This window comes from Gopherus evgoodei, chromosome 19, assembly GCF_007399415.2.
Source record: "Gopherus evgoodei ecotype Sinaloan lineage chromosome 19, rGopEvg1_v1.p, whole genome shotgun sequence".
Classification (NCBI taxonomy): Eukaryota; Metazoa; Chordata; order Testudines; family Testudinidae; genus Gopherus; species Gopherus evgoodei.
Genome location: NC_044340.1, coordinates 2,012,455 through 2,032,711, shown reverse-complemented (window position 1 = coordinate 2,032,711; position 20,257 = coordinate 2,012,455). Strand labels below are relative to the sequence as shown.

At 46.0% G+C, this 20,257-nt stretch overlaps 1 protein-coding gene across 1 annotated transcript in view; it reads right to left on the bottom strand.

Annotated features, from left to right (window-relative positions):
* Positions 1 to 19,638, bottom strand: part of LOC115637192 (zinc finger protein 436-like) — a 346,365-nt gene extending 326,727 nt beyond the window's left edge. Inside the window, exons 1-3 of the mRNA XM_030538204.1 lie at positions 19,517 to 19,638; positions 17,889 to 18,021; positions 15,554 to 15,633 (exon numbers count right to left, since the gene is read on the bottom strand). Of these exons, the coding sequence (XP_030394064.1) occupies positions 15,554 to 15,616 (63 nt within the window). The 5' untranslated portion in view covers positions 15,617 to 15,633; positions 17,889 to 18,021; positions 19,517 to 19,638. The remainder of the gene's footprint in view (positions 1 to 15,553; positions 15,634 to 17,888; positions 18,022 to 19,516) is intronic.
* Positions 19,639 to 20,257: the final 619 nt, after the last annotated feature.

Here is a 20,257-nt window from a genome sequence, read left to right as displayed (position 1 = left end):
CTAAGTTTTTGCCCAGGGGAACATCCTCTGTGTTTTGAATCTGTTGTCTGTGAGAGTAGCTGGTATGCTAATCTCTCCCAGAGGGTTTTCTTTTACCTTTCTTTTCTTTAATTAAAAGCCTTTTTTTTTTAAAATAACCTGATTGATTTTTCCTTCTTTTTAGATCCAAGGGGGTTGGATCTGGCTCCACCAGGAGTTGGTGGGAGAAAGGAGGGGGGATGGCTAATTTCTCCTTGTTTTAAGATCCAAGGGGTTTGGATCTGTGCTCACCAGGAAAATGGTGAAGTCTCTCAAGGTTACCCAGGGAAGGGAGTGCATGGGGGTGATGGCAGCCAGACCAGATCTAAGCTGTTAATTGAGCTTAGAGCGTCTCATGCAGGTCCCCTACATCTGTACCCTAAAGTTCAGAGTGGGGAAGAAACCTTGACAGCTTCTGTGCAACCAGTAAGGTATTGTAGAAGCTGTTTTCTGCTGGCTTGGTAAATCTAAGTATCGGAATATCTACCAGCTTTGGGATTCGCCCGCCCCATGCTTTGCAGTTTGCCCTAATTGAGTAACCTCAGTGTGGCCCCTCTGGGACCCTGGTCACACCTATGTTACTTAAAGAGTAATTATGTCCCCATCCCAGAAGAGGAATTAATTCCTTCACAACCAATGGCTAACAAAGCAAAGTGAGAGGGAAGCTGATCCAAGAACATTTTTTCATTAAAATAACTACTAAATAAATCCCCATTCTCCAGAGGTCAAAGCAGAGGGCTAGCATAATGAATCATAAAAATCACAGATACGCAAGAGTAAAATTACCTCAAGATATCAGCTAATCAATCCTCCAGCCCTGAGGCAGGACCAAAGATACACAGACCATGGCTGATAGGTATTTGTCTAACCCATTCTTAAAAACATCCAGAGACTGGGATTCCACAACCTCTAGGTAACCTATCCCAGTACTTACCTATCCTCACAGTTGGAAAGTTTTTTAATAATATCCAACCTAACAACCATGACTATATATTAAGATAATTACTACTTCTCCTACCCCAGTGCACATGAAGAACAGTTGATCATCCTCTGTACAACAGCCCTTAACATATGAGGACTGTTATCAGATCCTTCCCTCCCCAGTCTTCTTTTCTCAAGACTAAACATGACAGTTTCTTTCAACTTTTCCTCACAGGTCACATTTGAGGATAGTGAGCTAGCTCTGTGGATGTTGAATTCTCCCAGAGGAGCCAGCTGAGGTCACTCAATTAGGGTGAACTGCAAAGAATGAGGCAAGCACTCCCCAAAACTGGTGGATATTCCAATATTTAGATTTACCAAGCCAGCAGAAAACAGCTTCTATTATACCTCACTGGTTACTCAGAAGTCAACCACACAGTTCCCTTAAAGTAACCCAGCCTCAGGCCTCCACCTAGACACCCAAGTCAAATATGAGGAGGAGTAACAAAAATCTTATTCATCATATAAAAAAAGGCCTACCAATCCCATTACATCCCAGGTTAATGAATATTCCAGATCTTACCCAAATACACGCTTACAGCCAATTCTTATTAACTGAACTAAAAAAATGTTTTAAAAGAAAGTATAGGTTAAAAGATCAGCATACATACAGACATGAGTATAATCTTGAAATTCAGATTCATAGAGATGGTGAGCTTTGTAGTTACAAAAAGTTATTTTAGAATTTTAGCCCATAGGTTATAGTCTAATGTCCAATATCATATTCAGGATATTCCAGTTTAGGACTGGGGTCTCAATCCTTATGTCTTAGACTTCCCCTGCATGAAACCTCAAGCAGATGTGAAATGACAGGATCAGGACCCAAGGGTCTTTTATACAGTTTTCTAGCATCCACTTGACCATACAGTCCTGGGTAAACATTAGGCTTTTGATGTAACTTTCCGTTTCCTAAACCTCACCAGTAATTAACAACACGGATTAACATAAGATAACTACTTATCCATTTAGCAGTTTATCACAAATTTTAAAGAGACATATAGACAAGGACATTATTTCGCCCAAGATTCATCTGAACATTAATATTCCCCTTTGATCTCTGAATCAATAGCTATAGCGATCGACAGGAACTATCTGAACATGGCTAGCATCTATAAGTAAACACACACACTTAGTATCACTTCTAACAACATAGGTTTGCATTTCAAAGTTCTAGCCTGTTTAGTATAGAATGGCCCTAATTACTATTTGCATACTTTCTAACATGTCTTTAAAGGTTGGCTCTATTTAGCCTGCAAGCTGCTTAACCCTTTCCGGCCATGTGTTACACTTTGTACAAGATTTATTGCAATTATATAACAGTGGTTGCAATAATGATTTGCATGATTATACTTTAATTAGATAATGTCACATGTGTTTTGGCCATTTTAGCTGTTGAGCTTGAGCTGATGGCTAAACGTCCAGAGACAGGCTGAGATTTCAGATTTCAGTGGTAGCCATGTTAGTCTGTATCAGTCAAGAAACAAAGAGTCCTTGTGGCACCTTAGAGATTAACAAATGTATTTAGGCATAAGCTTTCAAGGGCTAGAACCCATTTCATTAGATATATGAAGGGGGAGGGACAGGTCAGTGGTTTGAGCACTGGCCTGCTAAACCAAGGGTTGTGAGCTCAATCCTTGAGGGTGCCACTTAGAGATCTGGAGCAAAATCAGTATTTGATCCTGCTAGTGAAGGCAGGGAGCTAGACTCAATGACCTTTCAGGGTCCCTTCCAGCTCTATGAGATAGGTATATCTCCATATATAAGTAAAAGATACAGGAGCAGGTATAATTACATGAAAGGAACTTGTTAGACTGACATAACACTTGGTAAAGCAACCCCAATCCTTTCATGTATTTATACCTGCTCCTATATCTTTTACTTCATACATCTGATAAAGTGAGTTCTAGCCCATGAAAGCTTATGCCCAAATAAATGTGTTAGCCTCTAAGGTGCCACAAGGACTTTTTTTTTTGGGGGGGGGGGGGGGGGGGATTTCAGTTTGGAAAGAAAGACAGGTCTGGACCAGAGAGTTAGATGTGTGAGTCGCCAGCAAAGAGACGGTAGCTGAATTTGTGTTCGTGGATGAGAATCCCAGAGATAAGGTACAGAGGAAGAAGAGAATTGGACCAAGGACAGAGCCTATGTAATCCCCACAGGAAGTTGGAGGGGGGGATGAGGAGGATTGTCCAAGGACAAACTGAAGGAGAGATTAGAGAAGTGGGAGGAGAAGCAGGAGAGGACAAAAGATCAGATTTTAAGATGAGGACCATGGTAAGTGATGTCAAAGGCAGCTGACAGGTCAGGTAGGAGGATGGAGTACTGGCTCTGAGATTTGCCTAGGGAAAGGCCATTAGAGACTTTCACAAAAGCAGCTTCAGTGAAGTGCTCCAAATCTGTCTTGTTGAAACCTTCCCATCCCACCAGACTCTTCCTGCTTCCTAGAGTAAACACACCCCAACCCCTTCACTCCATCCCTAGTATTCCTCACTTCCAGCTAACCCAGATCCACCACCCATCCCTCCCTCCACAACAGCACCACTGCTGGGCCCTCCACCCCCTTTTCCCAATTCCCAGTCCCCCACTTGCCCAGCTCACACCATTATCAGTTCCCAGCAGCTCCTCTCCTTCCTGACTCCCTTCATCCTCCTCCTCCTTCCACTGTACCCAACCATCCCTGATTCCCTCTAAATCCTCAACACCCCTCCTTCATCACCTCTGCTCTCAGCCTCCCTGCCTTGTGGCACCCCACAAACTCCAGCTGTCCATCTTCTCCTCTCCTCATGCTCTCTGCCCTCCTTTGTCTGAAGGGCTCCTGAATGAGACTCTCACACTGCCTCCTAGCCTCAGACAGCTGCACGTGATTGCAACACCCTCCAGGCATTTGGAAAGTTATCATAGCAGACCACCAGCTCCACTAGATTTAAGGTTCAGCATTACTTTCTGTTTAAAGGCCAACTATTCTAATGTCTCTAAAATTTACAGGCTTACTCACATTGCCATGAAATACACTCCTCATCATCTGAGTGCAGGATAGGATTAGGGGTCCAAAGATGGGGTTAATTGCTCCAGCGATTCCTGAAATACAGCCCTTCTAACACAAGCTTTTGACAAAAATCACCTTGTTCTTATTACAGTTTCTTGCACACATCTGAGGCTCAAACTATGGTTCTGATTATTCCCTGACTAAAGTCAGTCACTTGGTATCTATCTCAGCTGGTGTACAGAGCATACTGCCTCTTTGGGAAAGTGGTATTAAATAAGTTAACTACTGTACAACTTGAAATTTCAGATCAGCAAAAAAACCAAAACTGATAAGAACCTAAGAATAACCAATCTGGATCAGAACAATGGTCTGTCTATCCCAATATCATGACTTCTGATAGCAGGCAATGCCAGATGTCTCAGAGGGAATGAACAGAAGGCGGTAAATATTTAGTGATCCATCTGCTGCTGTCCACACACAGCATGTGGCTGTCAGAGGCTAGGGACACACAGAGCATGAGATTGTATTTTTGACCATCTTGACTAGTAGCAGTTAATGGACCTATCCTCTATGAATTTATTTAACTCTTTATTTTTTTTAAACCCACTTATAATTACAGCCTTCACAACATCCCCTGGCAATGAGTTCCACAGGATGACTGTTCACTGTGTAAAATAGTATTTCCTTTCGGTTGCTATGGATTTTCTGCCTACTAATTTCATCATATGGGGTAAATAACACTTCCTTATCCACTTTCTCCACACCATTCATGATTTTATATTCCTGTATCATATCCCCTACATTATTCTTTTCCAAGATGAACAGTCCTGTCTTATTAATATCTTCTCCTATGATGGTATTCCATACCCCAATCATGTTTGTTTGTTGTCCTTCTCTGCACTTTTTCCAATTCTAATATCTTTTTTTGGATGGGGTGACTAGAACTGCATATAGTATTTAAGGTGTAGCATATCATGGATTTATACAGTGGCATTATGATATTTTCTGTCTTATCACCTATCGCTTTCCCAATGGTTCCTAATATTCTATTTATCTTTTTTGATTGCCACTGCATATTTAGTGGATTTTTTTTAATGAACTATCCACAAGGATTCCAAGATTGCTTTCTTGAATGGGAACAGCTGATTTACACCCCATCAATTTGCATCTATAGTTGGGATATTTTTTCAAATGTGTTATTTTGCATTTATCAGCATTGAAGTTCATCTGCCATTTTGCTGCCAAGTCACCCAGTTTTGTGAGATCTGTACAGATCCCTCAGGGACCCAACTATTTACCTCTCTCCATTGTGAAAACTGACCATTTATTCCTACCCTTTGTTTCCTGTTTATTAACCAGTTACTGATCCATGATTTCCCTTTTATCCTATGACTTCTTACTTTCCTTATGAGTAAGGCTATGATTTAGTCACGGAGGTTGCGGAAGTCACAGAATCTGTAACTTCCAGAGACCTCCGTGACTTCAGTCTGCGGTGGTGGGGAGCTGCAAGTGGCAGGGGTACCTACAGCTCCCCATTGCTGCAAGCAGCAGGAACCCTGGCAACTCTGATATGCAACCCTTGGTGGGGGGCCCCTGGAGCTCCTAACCCCCCCCCACAGCTGCCTGATGCAATGTGGGCACCCACAGATCTCCACGTTGTCACAAATATTTTTAGTAAAAGTCAGGGACAGGTCACGTTGTCAAAGGCATTCTACAAGTCAAGTACATTATATCTACAGGACTGCCCCTGTCCACAAGTTTGTTGACCCCCATCAAAGAATTCTAATAGAGGAGGCATGATTCCCTTTAACAAAATCCATGTTAACTTCCCCAAAAAATCGTCTTCATCTATGTGTCTGATCATTCTATTCTTTCCCATAGCTTCAACCAATGTACCTGGTACTAAAGTTAGGCTTACTGGTTGTTAATTGCCAGGATCGCTGCTGGAGCCTTTTTAAAAAAAAAATTAGTATTACATTAGCTATCCCAAAGCATCTGGTATAGAGGCCAATTTATGTGAGAGGTTACACACTGCAGTCAGTAGTTCTGCAGTTTTCATAAACAAGTTCCTTCAGTACTATTTGGTGAATACCATCTAGCCCTGGTGACTTATGTTTAATTTATCAATTTATTTGAAAACCTCCTTTACTGACACTTGTTTAGCACCTCAATCACCAAGCAGCCCCACCAATTGTCTGGTAGGCTTCCTGCTGCTGAGGTACTTCAAAAAATTGGCGTTAATGTCAGTGACTTTTCCTAGTTCCTCTTCAAAGTTCTTTTTTTGGACTGCCTAATTATATTTTTACACTTGACTTGCCAGAATTTATGATCCTATTTTCCTCAGTAGGGTTTGACTTCCAATTTTTAAAGGATGCCTTTTTGCCTCTAACTGCCTTATTTACTCTGTTTAGCCTTGGTGATATTGTTTTAATACTCTTACTGGTTTGGGTTTCCCCTCCCCCCCTTTGGAGTACACTTATTTTGAGCCTCTGATGGTGTTTCCATGCAGCCTGCAGGCATTTCACTTGTGTGAGTGTTCCTTTTAATTTCCATGTCACTAGTTTTCTTTCTTTGTATGGTTCCCCTTTCTCAAATTAAATGCTACTATGATGGAGTTCTTCATATATTTCCCCCCCCCGCCCCCAGATGTTTAAATTTATTACATTATAGTCTCTATTACAGAGGTGGGCAAACTACGGCCTGCAGGCCACATCCGGCCCACGGGACAATCCTGCCTGGCCCTTGAGTTCCCGGCCGGGGAGGCTAGCCCTGACACCCCCCTCGCCCCCCGCTGTGCCCCCTTCCCTGCACTCTCAGCTTGCCGTGCTGCCAGCGGTCTGGGCAGCAGGGTTGCGAGTTCCCGCCAGGCATAGCAGCTGCCAGACATGCTGCTCTGAGCAGCATAGTAAGGGGGTTGGGAGCAGGGGGGTTGGATAAGGGGCAGGGGTCCTGGCGGGCAGTCAGGGAGCAGTTGGATGGGGCGGAGGTTCTGGGGAGAAAGGGGGATGGTCAGGGGATGGGGAACAGGGGGTTTGGATAGGCATGGGAGTCCTGGGGAGTCTGTCATGGGGCGGGGGGTATGGCTAGGGGTCGGGGCAGTCAGGGGACAGGGAGCAGGGGGGGCCAGATAGGTCCCGGGGGCGGTGGTTAGGAGCGGGTGGTCCCAGGAGGGGGCAGTCATGGTACAAGGAGAAGGAGGCAGCAGTCAGGGTATGGATAGGAGGCAAGGGCCAGGCTGTTTGGGGAGGCACAACCTTCCCTACCCGGCCCTCCCTACAGTTTTGGAACACCGATGTGGCCCTCAGGCCAAAATGTTTGCACACCCCTGCTCTATTACCGAGTGCTTCAGCTGTATTCACCTTTTGGTTCATATCCTGTGTGCCACTTAGGACTAAATCAAGACTTGCCTCTCCGCTTGTGTGTTCCAGGACTATCTGCTCCAATCATTAATGGTATCTAAAAGCTTTATCTCTGGATCCCATCCTGAGGTGACATGTATCCAATATACATGGGGATAGTTGATATCCCCAATTATTACTGAGTTTTCTATTTTTATAGCCTCTCTAATCTCTCTAATCATTTCATAATCACCATCACATCCTGGTCAGGTGGTCAGTTACATATTTCTACTGCTATTCAAGCATGGAATTTCTCTCTGATTTTATGGCACAGTTTCATTCATTTAAACATATTTTTACTATATTTGACAGTTTTCTTTTACATACAGTGCCACTGCACCACCAGCACAATCTACTCTGTCATTTCTATCTAGTTTGAATCTTGGTATTACCATGTCCCTCAGATTATCATCATTCCACAAAGTTTCTGTAAAACCTATTATATCAGTACCCTCCATTTAAAACCTGGCACTCAAGCTCATCCATCTTAGGACTTAGCCTTTTGCATCTGTATACAAGAACTTATAAACTTTGTCAATAGTTAGTTGTCTGCCTTCATGTGATGTAATTGAATAGGACTCTTTCATTTGATTATTTCTCTTCAGCTACTACCTGGACCTTATGAACTTGTATCCCTTCCTCTTTACTAGGATATAGAGAATAACTATTAAGAGATCCTCCCCTCAGGGATTGCTCTGTCTGAACCATGTGTTCCTCCACACCTGTTGCCTTCCCCCCAGCCCTTCTTTGAAAATGTTGTCTATGAACTTTTTCATTTTACATACCAGAAGTCTGGTTCCACTTGGGTTTAGGTGGAACCCATCCTTCCTGTACAGGCTCCTCCTTTCCCAAGAGGTTCCCCAGTTCTTAATAAACCTAAAACCCTACTCCCTACACCATCAAATGATGAGTCAAAGAGACTGAAATTCACATGTGCGGCAAGATGAAGATATTTTAACAGCTAGAGTGTTTCTAGCAATCTAATGTTACAGCAATTGGCTGGATCAAGAGGACCCACGATGGCCATTGAACCTGAGCTACATCATACATTTGAGTCTGAGCCTTATCACCAACAAGTTTCAGATGATGTGTTGTGGATTTTGCTTACATTCTGAAGGAGTTTCTCTTGAAAGTTTTGTCCTCATATCAATATGTGTGTGTTAAGAACAATATTTTGAAGTGCTCTCAAATCTACATGGAGATATGGGACTAAAAGCATTTTGCAGCACTGCTCTGTCAGTTAGTGGTGTGAAAAATCACATCCCTACCTGACATAGCTTGCTGGCAAAAGCTCTAATGTAGACACAGTTATACAGGAAAAAAAAGTCCAGTTAAACGAAATCAAGGAAATTAAATGTCCATAAGTAAAGATTTTAGTAAAGCTTTTGATACTGTCTCGCATGACCTTCTCATAAACAAACAAGGGAAATGCAATCTAAACGGAGCTACTTTAAGGTGGATGCATAACTAGTTATCAGTGGTTCACAGTCATGCTGAAAGGACATAACAAGTGGGCTCCTGCAGGGATCAGTTCTGGGTCCGGTTCTGTTCAATATCTTCATCAATTACTTAGATAATGGCACAGAGAATACACTTATAAAGTTTGCAGATGATACCAAGCAAGTGCTTTGGAGGACAGGATTACAATCCAAAATGATCTGGACAAACCGGAGAAATGATTTGAAGTAAATAGGATGAAATTCAATAAGGACAAATGCAAAGTACTCTACTTAGGAAGGAACAATCAGTTGCACACATACAAAATGGGAAATGACTGCCTAGGAAGGAGACTGCGGAAAGGGATCTGGGAGGGGTCATAGTGGACCACAAGCTAAATATGAGTCAACAGTGTTGCAAAAAAAGCTAACATCATTCTGGGATGTATTAGCAGGAGTGTTGTAAGCAAGACACGAGAAGTAATTCTTCCACTGTACTCTGCACTGATTAGGCCTCAACTGGAGTACTGTGTCCAGTTCTGGGTGCCACATTTCAGGAAAGATATGATCAAATTGGAGAAAATCCAGAGACGAGCAACAAAAATAATTAAGGTCTAGAAAACATGACCTATGAGGGAAGACTGAAAAACTAGGTTTGTTTAGTCTGGAGAAGAGAAGACAGATGGCACATAAGTTTTCAAGTACATAAAGGATTGTGACAAGGAGGAGGGAAAAAAATTGTTCTTCTTGATCTCTGAGGATAGGACAAGAAGCAATGGGCTTAAATTGCAGCAAGGCAGGTTTATGTTGGACATTAGAAAAAACTTCTTAACTGTCAGGGTGGTTAAGCACTGGAATAAAAAGTCCAGGAGGCTGTGGAATCTTCATCATTGGAGATTTTTATGAGCAGGTTAGACAAACACCTGTCAGGAACGAGATCAGGGTCTCAAACTCATGGCCTGTGAACCTCCCCAGGGTGGCCTGAGAGATCCAGCAGTTTTGGAGCCAGGTCTCTCCCTTGGCCCCACCTGCCACCCCAGGAGTGCGCTCCCTCCCCCTGGCTGCTTGCTCCACATGTGTGCCTCCGCATGCTGCCCCCACCCTAGTGCCCCTGCTGCTAGTGATGAGCTGCCAAAATATTAACAACCAGTTACCTCCTCCTCACCTCACGAGGGGGTCGTGCCCCCCCCCGCCCCCGGGACTCCTGCCCCATCCAACCCCCCACGTTCTATAACACCCCACCCCCAAGAAACTTGCCCCATCCACGCCCCTTCCCTGTCCCCAACTGCCCCCTGCCATCCCATCCAACCCCTCCTCTTATTCCTGATGGCCTCCCCCCCGGAATCCCTGCCCCATCGAAACCTTCGCTTCTCTCTGTCCCAACTGCCCCTGGAACCCCTGCACCTGACTGCCTCCCACCGCTCCATCCAATCCCTGGTCTTTCCTGACTGCCCCCCCAGGACCCTTGCCCCCATTCAATTCCCCTTTTCCCTGCCCTCTGATCGCCCTGAGTCCCGACCCTAATCCAACTCCCGCCCTTTATCCAATACCCCCTCCCTACTCCCCTTACCGCACTGCCTGGAGATGGGGGCTGCGCTGCACAGTCAGGGCAGGGAGTCGTGGGCACCGGGCCGGAGTTGGGGGCCGGGCCAGAGCCGCTGGCCAGCCCGAAATCTGGGGCTGGCCCCGGAGCCACTGGCCAGACCAGAGTGGGGGCCAGGCCAGAGTCGGAGACCGGAGGCTGGCCCGGAGCCACGCCGCCCGACCAGCCGGAGTCAGGGCCAGGGCCAGGGCCACCGCCACCCCGGAGCCGCGCCAGGCGGCCGGCCGGAGTCAGGGCCAGGGCCGCCCTAAGACTCGCGGCGACTGGAGCCCTCCTTGTGTCCCCTGCCCCAGTTCACCTGCAAGAAGCTGCTGCTTCCCTCTCAGCCCTCCCAAGCTTCCTGTGCTAACAGCTGATTTGCGGGAAGCCAGGAGGGGAGCCTTCAGGGGAGGAGGCAGAGGCAGAGCTGGAGCCAGGTGAGCTGGGGCTGGGGGCAGGGCAGGGAGCTGCTGGAGCTTTTGTTAAATTTAAAAGCCCTTTGCAACCGTTTCTAAAAGGGCTTCTAATTTTAACAACCTGTTCCTGTGAACTGATGGGAACCAGCTCCAGCTCACCACTGCCTGCAGCCAATGGGAAGCTGTGGGGGCAGTGCCTGGGGGCAGCAGTGCATGGAGGCCCCCCGGCCCGCCCAGCCTTGGAGTCCTGGGTAAGTGCTGCACTCCCAACTCCCTCCCAGAGCCTGAACCCTCTTTCAACACCCCATCCAACCCCCAAATTTCCTCCCAGAGCCTACACCCCTGGCCCCCTCCTCCCTGCCAGAGCCTGCAACCCCACTCCCTCCTCCTGCACCTCCACCCTGTGCCTCAGCCCAGAGCCTGCACCCAGCACCCAAACTCCATCCCAGAACCTGCACCCCAGACCCCCTCCCAGAGCCTAACCTCTCATCCCTTCTGCACCCAAACTTCCGCCCAGAGCTTGCACCCCAATCCCCTACCTCCTCCCCCATCCAAACTCCCTCCCAGAGCCTTAGGCAGGTGGGGGGTGGAGTTTTGGGTGGCATGAGTGACATTATTGGCCCGCTGGGAGGATTTGAGCACTGGCACTAAGATAAACTGAGTTTAAGATCCCTGGTCTAGATAATACTGAGTCCTGCCATGAGTGCAGGAGACTGGACTAGATGACCTCTTCAGGTCCCTTCCAGGCCTATGATTTTATAAACTATATTAAAGCAGAGTTAAGGTTGCCTAGTGCTGCCTCATGCCCTTCCAGCACGGGGAGAGTGGTGAAAGTTAACACATCTGAAAACCAGGAAATGAAGAACTACACACCACACCTGAAAAAGGAAGCTTAACCCTGCCCCTATTCCCTAACCTTGGAGCTAGCAAACGTCACTGGGAATAGGTCAGCAAGAGTGATGCAAGGTTTACCATGTAACCAAGGAAGTGGCAAATGTTCCATCTCTTGAAGTCTTCAATATTGCATGTCTTTCTGGAAGATATTTTCATCAAAACACAAGGTATTCAGCTCACTACAATGGTAACTGGATGAAACTGTATGGCTTGTACTATATGGGAGGTCAGACTTGATGACCTAACACTATCTCCTGGCCTTAAAATGTACTGATCAATGATCAATAGAAGGAAAGACTAAGAACCGGCCATTGTTTGTGTGTGCGTGTTCGACAGATTTGAATACCATCAGTTATCTCCATGCACTTCAGCTATATGCACTGTGTCAGCTGTAGCTTTACATGAACAGTGGAGGGAACAGCTGAAGCAGCTTGGCAGAGCTGGGACTGTGATAAGAAGAGAGGTGCATGTGAAGCTCGAAGGAACAGGTATTCCTCACATCAGTGCTAAGTGCTGTAGGTTGTGTCAATGAAGGGGCACAAGGGTGTGTTCTTGCCACAAGGGTTGTCAGCATTCTGGTGGCATATGTGCTAATGGTCTCCAATACTCAATGAAGGTAAGTGAAGGAATCCGGTGTGCAAGTGTAAAGGGGTGGTGACATTCGGAAAGTCTAAGCCCTGATTTACACTACGAGTTTAGGTTGATCTAATGCTGCTAAATTTGATTTAACCCTGCACCCTTCCACACGACGAAGTCATTTTTGTTGACTTACATGGGTATTAAAATCACTTTCTGTACTCCTCCCTGATGAGGGGATTAGCACTGAAATAGACATCGCCGGGTTGAATTTGGGGGTCGTGTGGATGCAATTCGACGGTATTTGCCTCCGAGAGCTATCCCAGAGTGCTCCATTGTGACCACTCTGGACAGCACTCTCAACTCAGATGCACTGATCAGGTAGCCAGGCAAAGCCCCACAAACTTTTGAATTTTATTTCCTGTTTGGCCAGCGTGGCAAGCTGATCAGCAGAGATGACTATGGAGTCCCAGAATTGCAAAAGAGCTCCAGCATGGACCGAATGGGAGGTACTGGATCTGATCACTGTATCAGGAGACCAATCTGTGCTATCAGAACTCCATTCCAAAAGACAAAATGCCAAAATATTTGGAAAAAAAAGTCTCCAAGGGCATGAAGGACAGAGGCTATAACAGGAACCCGCAGGGGTGCTGCATGAAACTTAAGGAGCTCAGGTAAGCCTACCAAAATAAACAAAGAGGCAAATGGCCGCTTCAGCTCAGGCCCACAAACATGCTGCTTCTATCCTGAGCTGTATGCAATTCTAGGGGGTGCCCCTACCCCACACCTGTATGTGGACTCGTGCAAGGGAATCTCACGCAACAAGAATGAGGATTTTGGGGATTAGGAAGATGAGGAGGAAGTTGAACATTGCGCACAGCAGGCAAGCGGAGAAACCGTTCTCCCTGACAGCCAGGAACTGTTTATCACCCTGGATACATTATCATCCCAACCTGGGCTCCCAGACCTTGAAGGCAGAGAAGGTCCATCTGGTGAGTGTACCTTTGTAAATATAATACATGGTTTAAAAACAAGCGTGTTTAATGATTGATTTGTCCTGAAGACTTGGGATGTATTTGCAGCCAGTAAAGCTACTGCAATGCAGTCAAGCAACATCTATTCTTTATCCCTCTGTGTTATCCTCAAGAGAGTGATATCATTCATGGTCACCTGGTTGAAATAGGGGAATTTTATTAAGGGGACATTCAGATGATGGTTGCTCCTGCTGGGCTGCGTGCCTGTGGCTGAAAAGAAATCATCTCTGCTGTTAGCCATGCAGTGGGGGGAATTGGGTGTGTGTGGCGGGGGGATTAGTTGGGTTTGTGCTGCACGTTAACCCAAAAACCTTAGCCCCTCCTTTTAAATGGCCAACCCATTTTTAAATGGTCAACCCATCTCTCCCTTTTTTTCCCCTCCCGCAGTTGCAAATGTTTCAACGCTACCACTATCATCTCTGTCCCAGAGACGAATGCACATAAGGCGAAAAAAAACCACACTCCTAATTAAATGTTCTCTGAGCTCATGCAGTCCTTCTGCACTGAAAGAGCCAAGCAGAATGCGTGGAGGCAGACAATGTCAGAGTCCAGGAAAGCACAAAATGAACGCGAGGACAGGAAGGACGCGCGAGATGAAAGGTGATGGGATCAAGAGAAGAGGTGGCGGCAGCGTGATGAGAGGAGGCAGGAGGCAATGCTGAGGCTACTAGAGGATCAAACTGATATGCTCCGGCATATGGTTGAGGTGCAGGAAAGGCAGCAAGAGCACAACCTGCACTGCAGCCCCTGCGTCACCAACTGCCCTCCTCCCCAATTTCCATAGCCTCCTCACCCAGATGCCCAAGAACGTGGGGGGCTCCAGGCACCCAAACATTCCATCCCAGAGGACTGCCCAAGCAAAGAAGGCTGGCATTCAATAAGTTTTGAAGTGCAGTGTGGCCTTGTCCTTCCCTCTTCCACCACCCCTCCTGGGCTACCTTGGCAGTTATCCCCCTATTTCTGTGACTAACTAATAAAGAATGCATGAATTTGCAACAATGACTTCATGTCAAGTTTTACGACTGGCCAGGCTACGGTGTGAAAGTTCTGTTTGTTTCTTCTTAATGAAAACCCACCCCCTTGGTTCATTATACTTCCCTGCAAGCCAACTGCCCTCCCCTCCCCTCTTCAATCATCACTTGCAGAGGCAATAACCAGGGCCAAGTTTTGCCTTAGCAAAGAGAAGATGTTGGACTTTGTGTTATCCTGCTTCTGTGCTCTCTTCCCAAAGCGTTCTGTGGCAGGAGAGGGCAAAGTGCTAGTATATGTTTCATTGGCCTGTTGGAGTGTTGCTGAAACAGGGCACAATTTGAGGTTGCATTGAGGGTGTTGTGAACCTTAACTCTTCTTTCCCATTCTAATAACTGAGGGGACAGGAATCCTTACCCAACGAGGTCACGTTCTCATAGTTCTCCTGCATGACGTCTCTGTAGAGGGCTCTCTGAGCGGGGTCCAGCAGAGCCCACTCTTCTTTGCTGAAATACACAGCCACCTCCTCAAAGGCCATTGGCCCCTGAAAGAACAAGAGCCCCTTACTCAGTACCTGCTGCCTACTGACAACCCCACTACTAACAGGGGAGGAGGGCCAATCACTTGGAAGCTCTGGGAGGCAGGCAGGCAGCACAGTTCCACCCACACCCCAGCAGCCAGAAAGCATCAAAAGAAAGGGAGAAAAAGAGCACCCCCACTCCTCCCAGCAGAGAGAGAGAGAGAGAGAGAGGAGCCTTAACATTCACCACTCACCTACTAGCCAGAGGTTAATATAAGAGATGGAGCCCCCAGCAGGGTCAAGGGACAACTCCCTAGTGTGAATTGCAACACCCTCATTGCCAGCAGCTGGATAGGAGGGGATGGGGTATCTTCCCTAGGCCTGGTGGGTGCCCCTTTATCTCCACAGCAGCCTCTGACTAGAAGGTTCAGGCTCCAGTACTGAAGACCGGTAAGTTTCCCTAGCCCAGTCTGGGGTGTATGTGCAGGAGGGCAGGAGCATGCAGTGGTGTTTCCTACTTGACTAATTAGGGAATTTCCCCCCACAAACCACAGGGATCACAGTAAATGAATCTCGGCAGATTTATCACATCCTGGACCCCTCTCTTTCTCCACTCTGTGTATTTCCTGACGTCTCCCACTTACAGATCAGCCCCCTCAGAAGTGCCCACCTCCTCTGTATTTACTGCCCTTCTCCCTCCAAAGGGAATCCACTAGCAACTCCCTGATAATCCCTACCTCAAATAGCTCCGCTGCAGCCATTTCTTTTCCCTGGTCTCTGGAAGGACAGAATGAGCTGGAGCAAAACATGGATGTTACGCTGCAGCCTGTTAGGGCAAAAAGGGAAATTGGGGACATGTCAGAACAGGAAATCATTTCACAGCACAATTTTCCCCAGGATCTTTCCCTGCACATGGATGTTCTATACTGTCATGCAGACAGAACATGTCAAAACACAGTAATGGAGGAGCAGGGGCTTTATCTACCCAGACATCTGTTAGAAAAGGAATTCAGCCCAACACAAAGTGTCCAATAAGTTCTTGGAATGTACATGGGCCACCTGTTTTCTTTGAGAGGATGGAAGCAGTAACTGGAAGATGAAGGAATGAGTTAGGAAACTGAAGGTGGAAAGCAGTGTGGGCAAAAATGATGGGGGGTTGGACTAGATGACCTCCTGAGGTCCCTTTGTCATGGTATAATTCCCCACTCTGAACCTTAGCGTCCAAAAGATGGGGTACCAGCATGAATTCCTCTAAGCTCAATTACCAGCTTAGTACTTGTAGTGCTGCCACCAACCAGGAATTCCAGTGCCTGGTACACTCTGGTCCCCCCAAAACCTTGCCGGGGACCCCCAAGACCCAAACTCTCTGGATCTTACCACAAGGAAAGTAAACCCTTTCCCTCACCATTGCCTCTCCCAGGCTTCCCCTCCCTGGGTTACCCTGGAAGATCACTGTGATTCAAACTCCTTGAATCTTAAAGCAGAGAGGAAAATACACCTTCCCCCCTCCTTTTCTCTCCCCCTCCCAGAATCTCCCTGAGAGAGAAAGTAATCCTAACACAGAGAGAAATTAACCTTTCTCCCCACCAATTTCCTGGTGGATCTAGACCCAGTCCCCTGGAGTCTCACATCAGAATAAAAAAACAATCAGGTTCTTAAACAAAAAAAGCTTTGAATTAAAGAGGGAAAAACAGTAAAAATTATCTTTGTAAATTTAAGATGGAATATGTTACAAGGTCTTTCAGCTATAGACACTGGGAATACCCTCCCAGCCTAAGTATACAAGTACAAATTAAAATCCTTTCAGCAAAAAACACATTTTCAAATAAAGAAAACAAACATAAGCCTAACTCGCTTTATCTACCTAGTACTCACTATTCTGAACTTATAAGAGCCTGTATCGGAAAGATTGGAGAGAAACCTGGTTGCACGTCTGGTCCCTCTGAGTCCCCAGAGTGAACAACAACCAAAAACTAACAGCACATACACAGACTTCCCTCCCTCAAGATTTGAAAGTATCCTGTCCCCTGATTGATCCTCTGGTCAGGTGACAGCCAGGCTCACTGATCTTGTTAACCCTTTACAGGCAAAAGAGACATGAAGTACTTCTATTCTATTAACTCTTACTTATCTGTTTATGACACCCTTCCACCTCTGATATTCTATGAAAATGATTGATGTCACAGTTCAAAGAGAAGGAAGGCATGAGAGGAGCAGAATAAGGACAATGGTCATCCAAAAGGCAGACTTCAACCAATGCAGAGAACTGGTAGGTGAGGTCCCATGGGAATAAAATCTCAGAGGGAAAAAAAGAGTTAAGGAAAGCTGGCTGGCACTTCCTCGGAGACAATACTAAAAGAGCAGCAGCGCAAAATCACGTGAAGGAAAGACAGAAAGAAGAGTAAGTGGCCAATATAGCTCTACCATAAGCTCTTTCATGACCAGAAAATAAAAAGGAAACCTATAAAAAGTGGCATCATGGACAAATTTCTATGGAGGAGTACAAAAGAATTGCACAAGCATGTGAGGGCAAAATCGGAAAGATTAACTCACAAAATGAAGTAACTCACCTTGGAAGTGACACAAAAAAGGCAATAAGATAAGGGTTCTATAAATATATTAATGGGGGAGGGGAAAGATAGCTCAGTGGTCTGAGCATTGACCTGCTAAACGCAGGGTTGTGAGTTCAATCCTTGAGGGGGCCATTTAGGGATCTGGGGCAAAAATCTGTCTGGAGATTGGTCCTGCTTTGAGCAGGGGGCTGGACTAGATCACCTCCTGAGATCTCTTCAAACCCTGATATTCTATGATTAGGGGCAAGAGACTGGGGAAGGAAAGTGTAGGTCTTCTACTTACCAGAGAAGAAAAGCAAATAATAGAGGACATCAAGAAGACAAAAAGGTGTTTAATGCCTTTTTACATTCACTAAAAAAATGTAAGTGTGACCAGATACTTAATTATTCTTAACCAAGAGGGAGAAGGAACAGAAACCACAATGGAGAAATTAGAGGTTGAAAAAATATTTACATACGTTAAATGTATTAAAGTCAGCAGGGTCTAATGCAATTCATCCTGGGGTACCTGAGGAATCAGATGAAGCAATCTTGGAACAGTTAACAACGATCTTTGACAACTCCAGGAGGATGGTGAGGAGCCACAAGACTGGAGAAGGGCCAACATAAAACCTGTCTTCAAAAAGGGGAGCAATGCAGACCTGGGGAACCAGTCAAGCCCAATTTAGATACTCAGAAAGAAACATGTATTAAACAATCAATGTATAAGCACCTAAAGCGATAAGTTATAGCCAGCATAGATTATCGAATACAAATCATGCCAAACCAATCTATTTTCCTGCTTTAATAGAGGTACTGGTGTTATGGATCCAGGGGCCACTGTAGACAGGACATATCTTGATATTAGTAAGGCTTTTGACAGAAGACCTCATGACATTCTCATCAGCAAACTAGGGAAATGTGGTGTACTTGAAAGTCTGCACTCAAAGAGTAATTATTAATGGAACAATGACAAACAGGGAGGATGTATCTAATGCGGTCCCACAGGAATCAATCTTGGATCTGGTACTACCCAATATTTTCATTAATGACTTGGATAATGGAGTGGAGAGTGTGCTTATTAAATTTTCAGATGACACCAAGCTAGGAAGAGTTGTACACACGTTGGAGAACAGGATTAGAATTCAAAATGACCTTTATAAAAAAAGAGTTCTGACCGAACAAGATGAAATTCAATAAAGACAAGTGCAAAGTACTACACTTAAGGAAGGAAAACCAAATGTTCAGTTACAAACTAGGGACTAGCTGGCTAGGGGGCAGTACTACTCAAAACGATCTGGAGGTTATAGTGGATCACAAATTGAATCTGAGCCAGCCATGTGACTCAGTTGTGACAAAGGCTAGTTCAGTACTGGAAAAGGTTACTAAGGGATGTTGTGGAATCACCACCATCGAAGATTTTTAAGAACAGGTTGGGCAAACATCTCAGTGTTGGGGGCTGGACTAAATGACCTCATGGTTCATTCCAGCCCTACAGTTCTCTGATTCTATTCTGAGGAAATGTTGGTCATTTTATTACAGCACTGACCTAGCCCATCCCACCAGCACTAAACAACTGAGACATTTTGAAACCCTCCCAGTAACAAAGTTTGGGAACCAAATACAAGACAAGAGCAGAACAAAAGGAGTGACTCTGGGGGAATTCTCCTGATGTTGTCCCCAGGGCAGCATACTCCCAAAACCGGCGGCACAGGCTGAGTCAGGAATTGGCTTTTCCTCTCGCTGTCCTTCACCTTGTTCACTGGAAAGTGAATCTGCCCAGGGATGCTGCAGTAAGTGTGTGTGGGCAAGTCAGAGATCTGGGAATCTCCCTCCTCAACTATTTCTCCCACTGCCCCATCAATCTCTCTCTCCTTTTTCTCCTTGTGTTTCCCCAACTCCTGTCCCACCCGCTCTGGCGGACAAACAGCCATTCCTGGGTGTTCAGCCTCCTATGGCTGGACTGGCTCCTGCAACTGCTAAGGGGAGGGGAGGTATAGGGTGAGGAGGGGCTACTCGTGCCATCACTTTCATGCCCATCCTCAGCGTGTTCCCTGACGTCTCTATCCATCACCTGGAGTATCTGGCTCAGATGCTGGTGTGGACAGAACGAAGGGCTGGCCCATGGAGCTAATTATAGCTGGAGAAAGTCCTTACCTTGCCTACAAAGGAAGCTTCACTCCAAGTCACTCCCAAGCCCAGACCCCACTGGGGGAGCAGCAGCTGCTCAGTTTGGGCTCCCAGATCACAATGCAAGCAGAAGCATCTGACCCAGGAAGCTCAACCCCAATATCCTGAAGAGAGAGAGAGAGACAGTCAGACTGAGGGCTCCCCGCACCCACCCTTAGCAAGAACTGAAACCCCCTTCCCACAGGGACATATCCTGATTTTATTTGCCGCCATGTTAATCTGGAGTCACTATGTTCTTCCTTGAAGGGTCTCTTGATTAACGGTCTCAGTGAGACCAGAAACACGGCTCAGAAGAGATGAGGTCAGACTCCTTTCCTCCTCCCTCATTCCCCACCACGCTTCTTCTGAGGATTCACAGCAACAGTTTTCCCTCCAAAACGTGAAATTACTCCAGTTTTGAAAATGGGGAGAGAAGCAAAGTCTGTTGTGATTTCATATCAGTATTTGGTAAATGGATAGGAAGTTAGCAGCAGCCCCTGCCAGCCATTCACATAGATGGGTGGAGCCCTGGGTGATGCTTCTTTAACAGTAGAATGGATGGCAAGGAGGAACCAATTTTTTTAAGAAATTTCCCTGCCTGGTGACTGGCAGATAATGGCCAATAGGGACCCACTCCAAGATGACTAAGGCAGCATGGAGATTCTCAGTCACTCTGGGGACAGATTGGGCAGCAAGGAGCCAGACACAGACTGAGCTCTCACCCTGTGC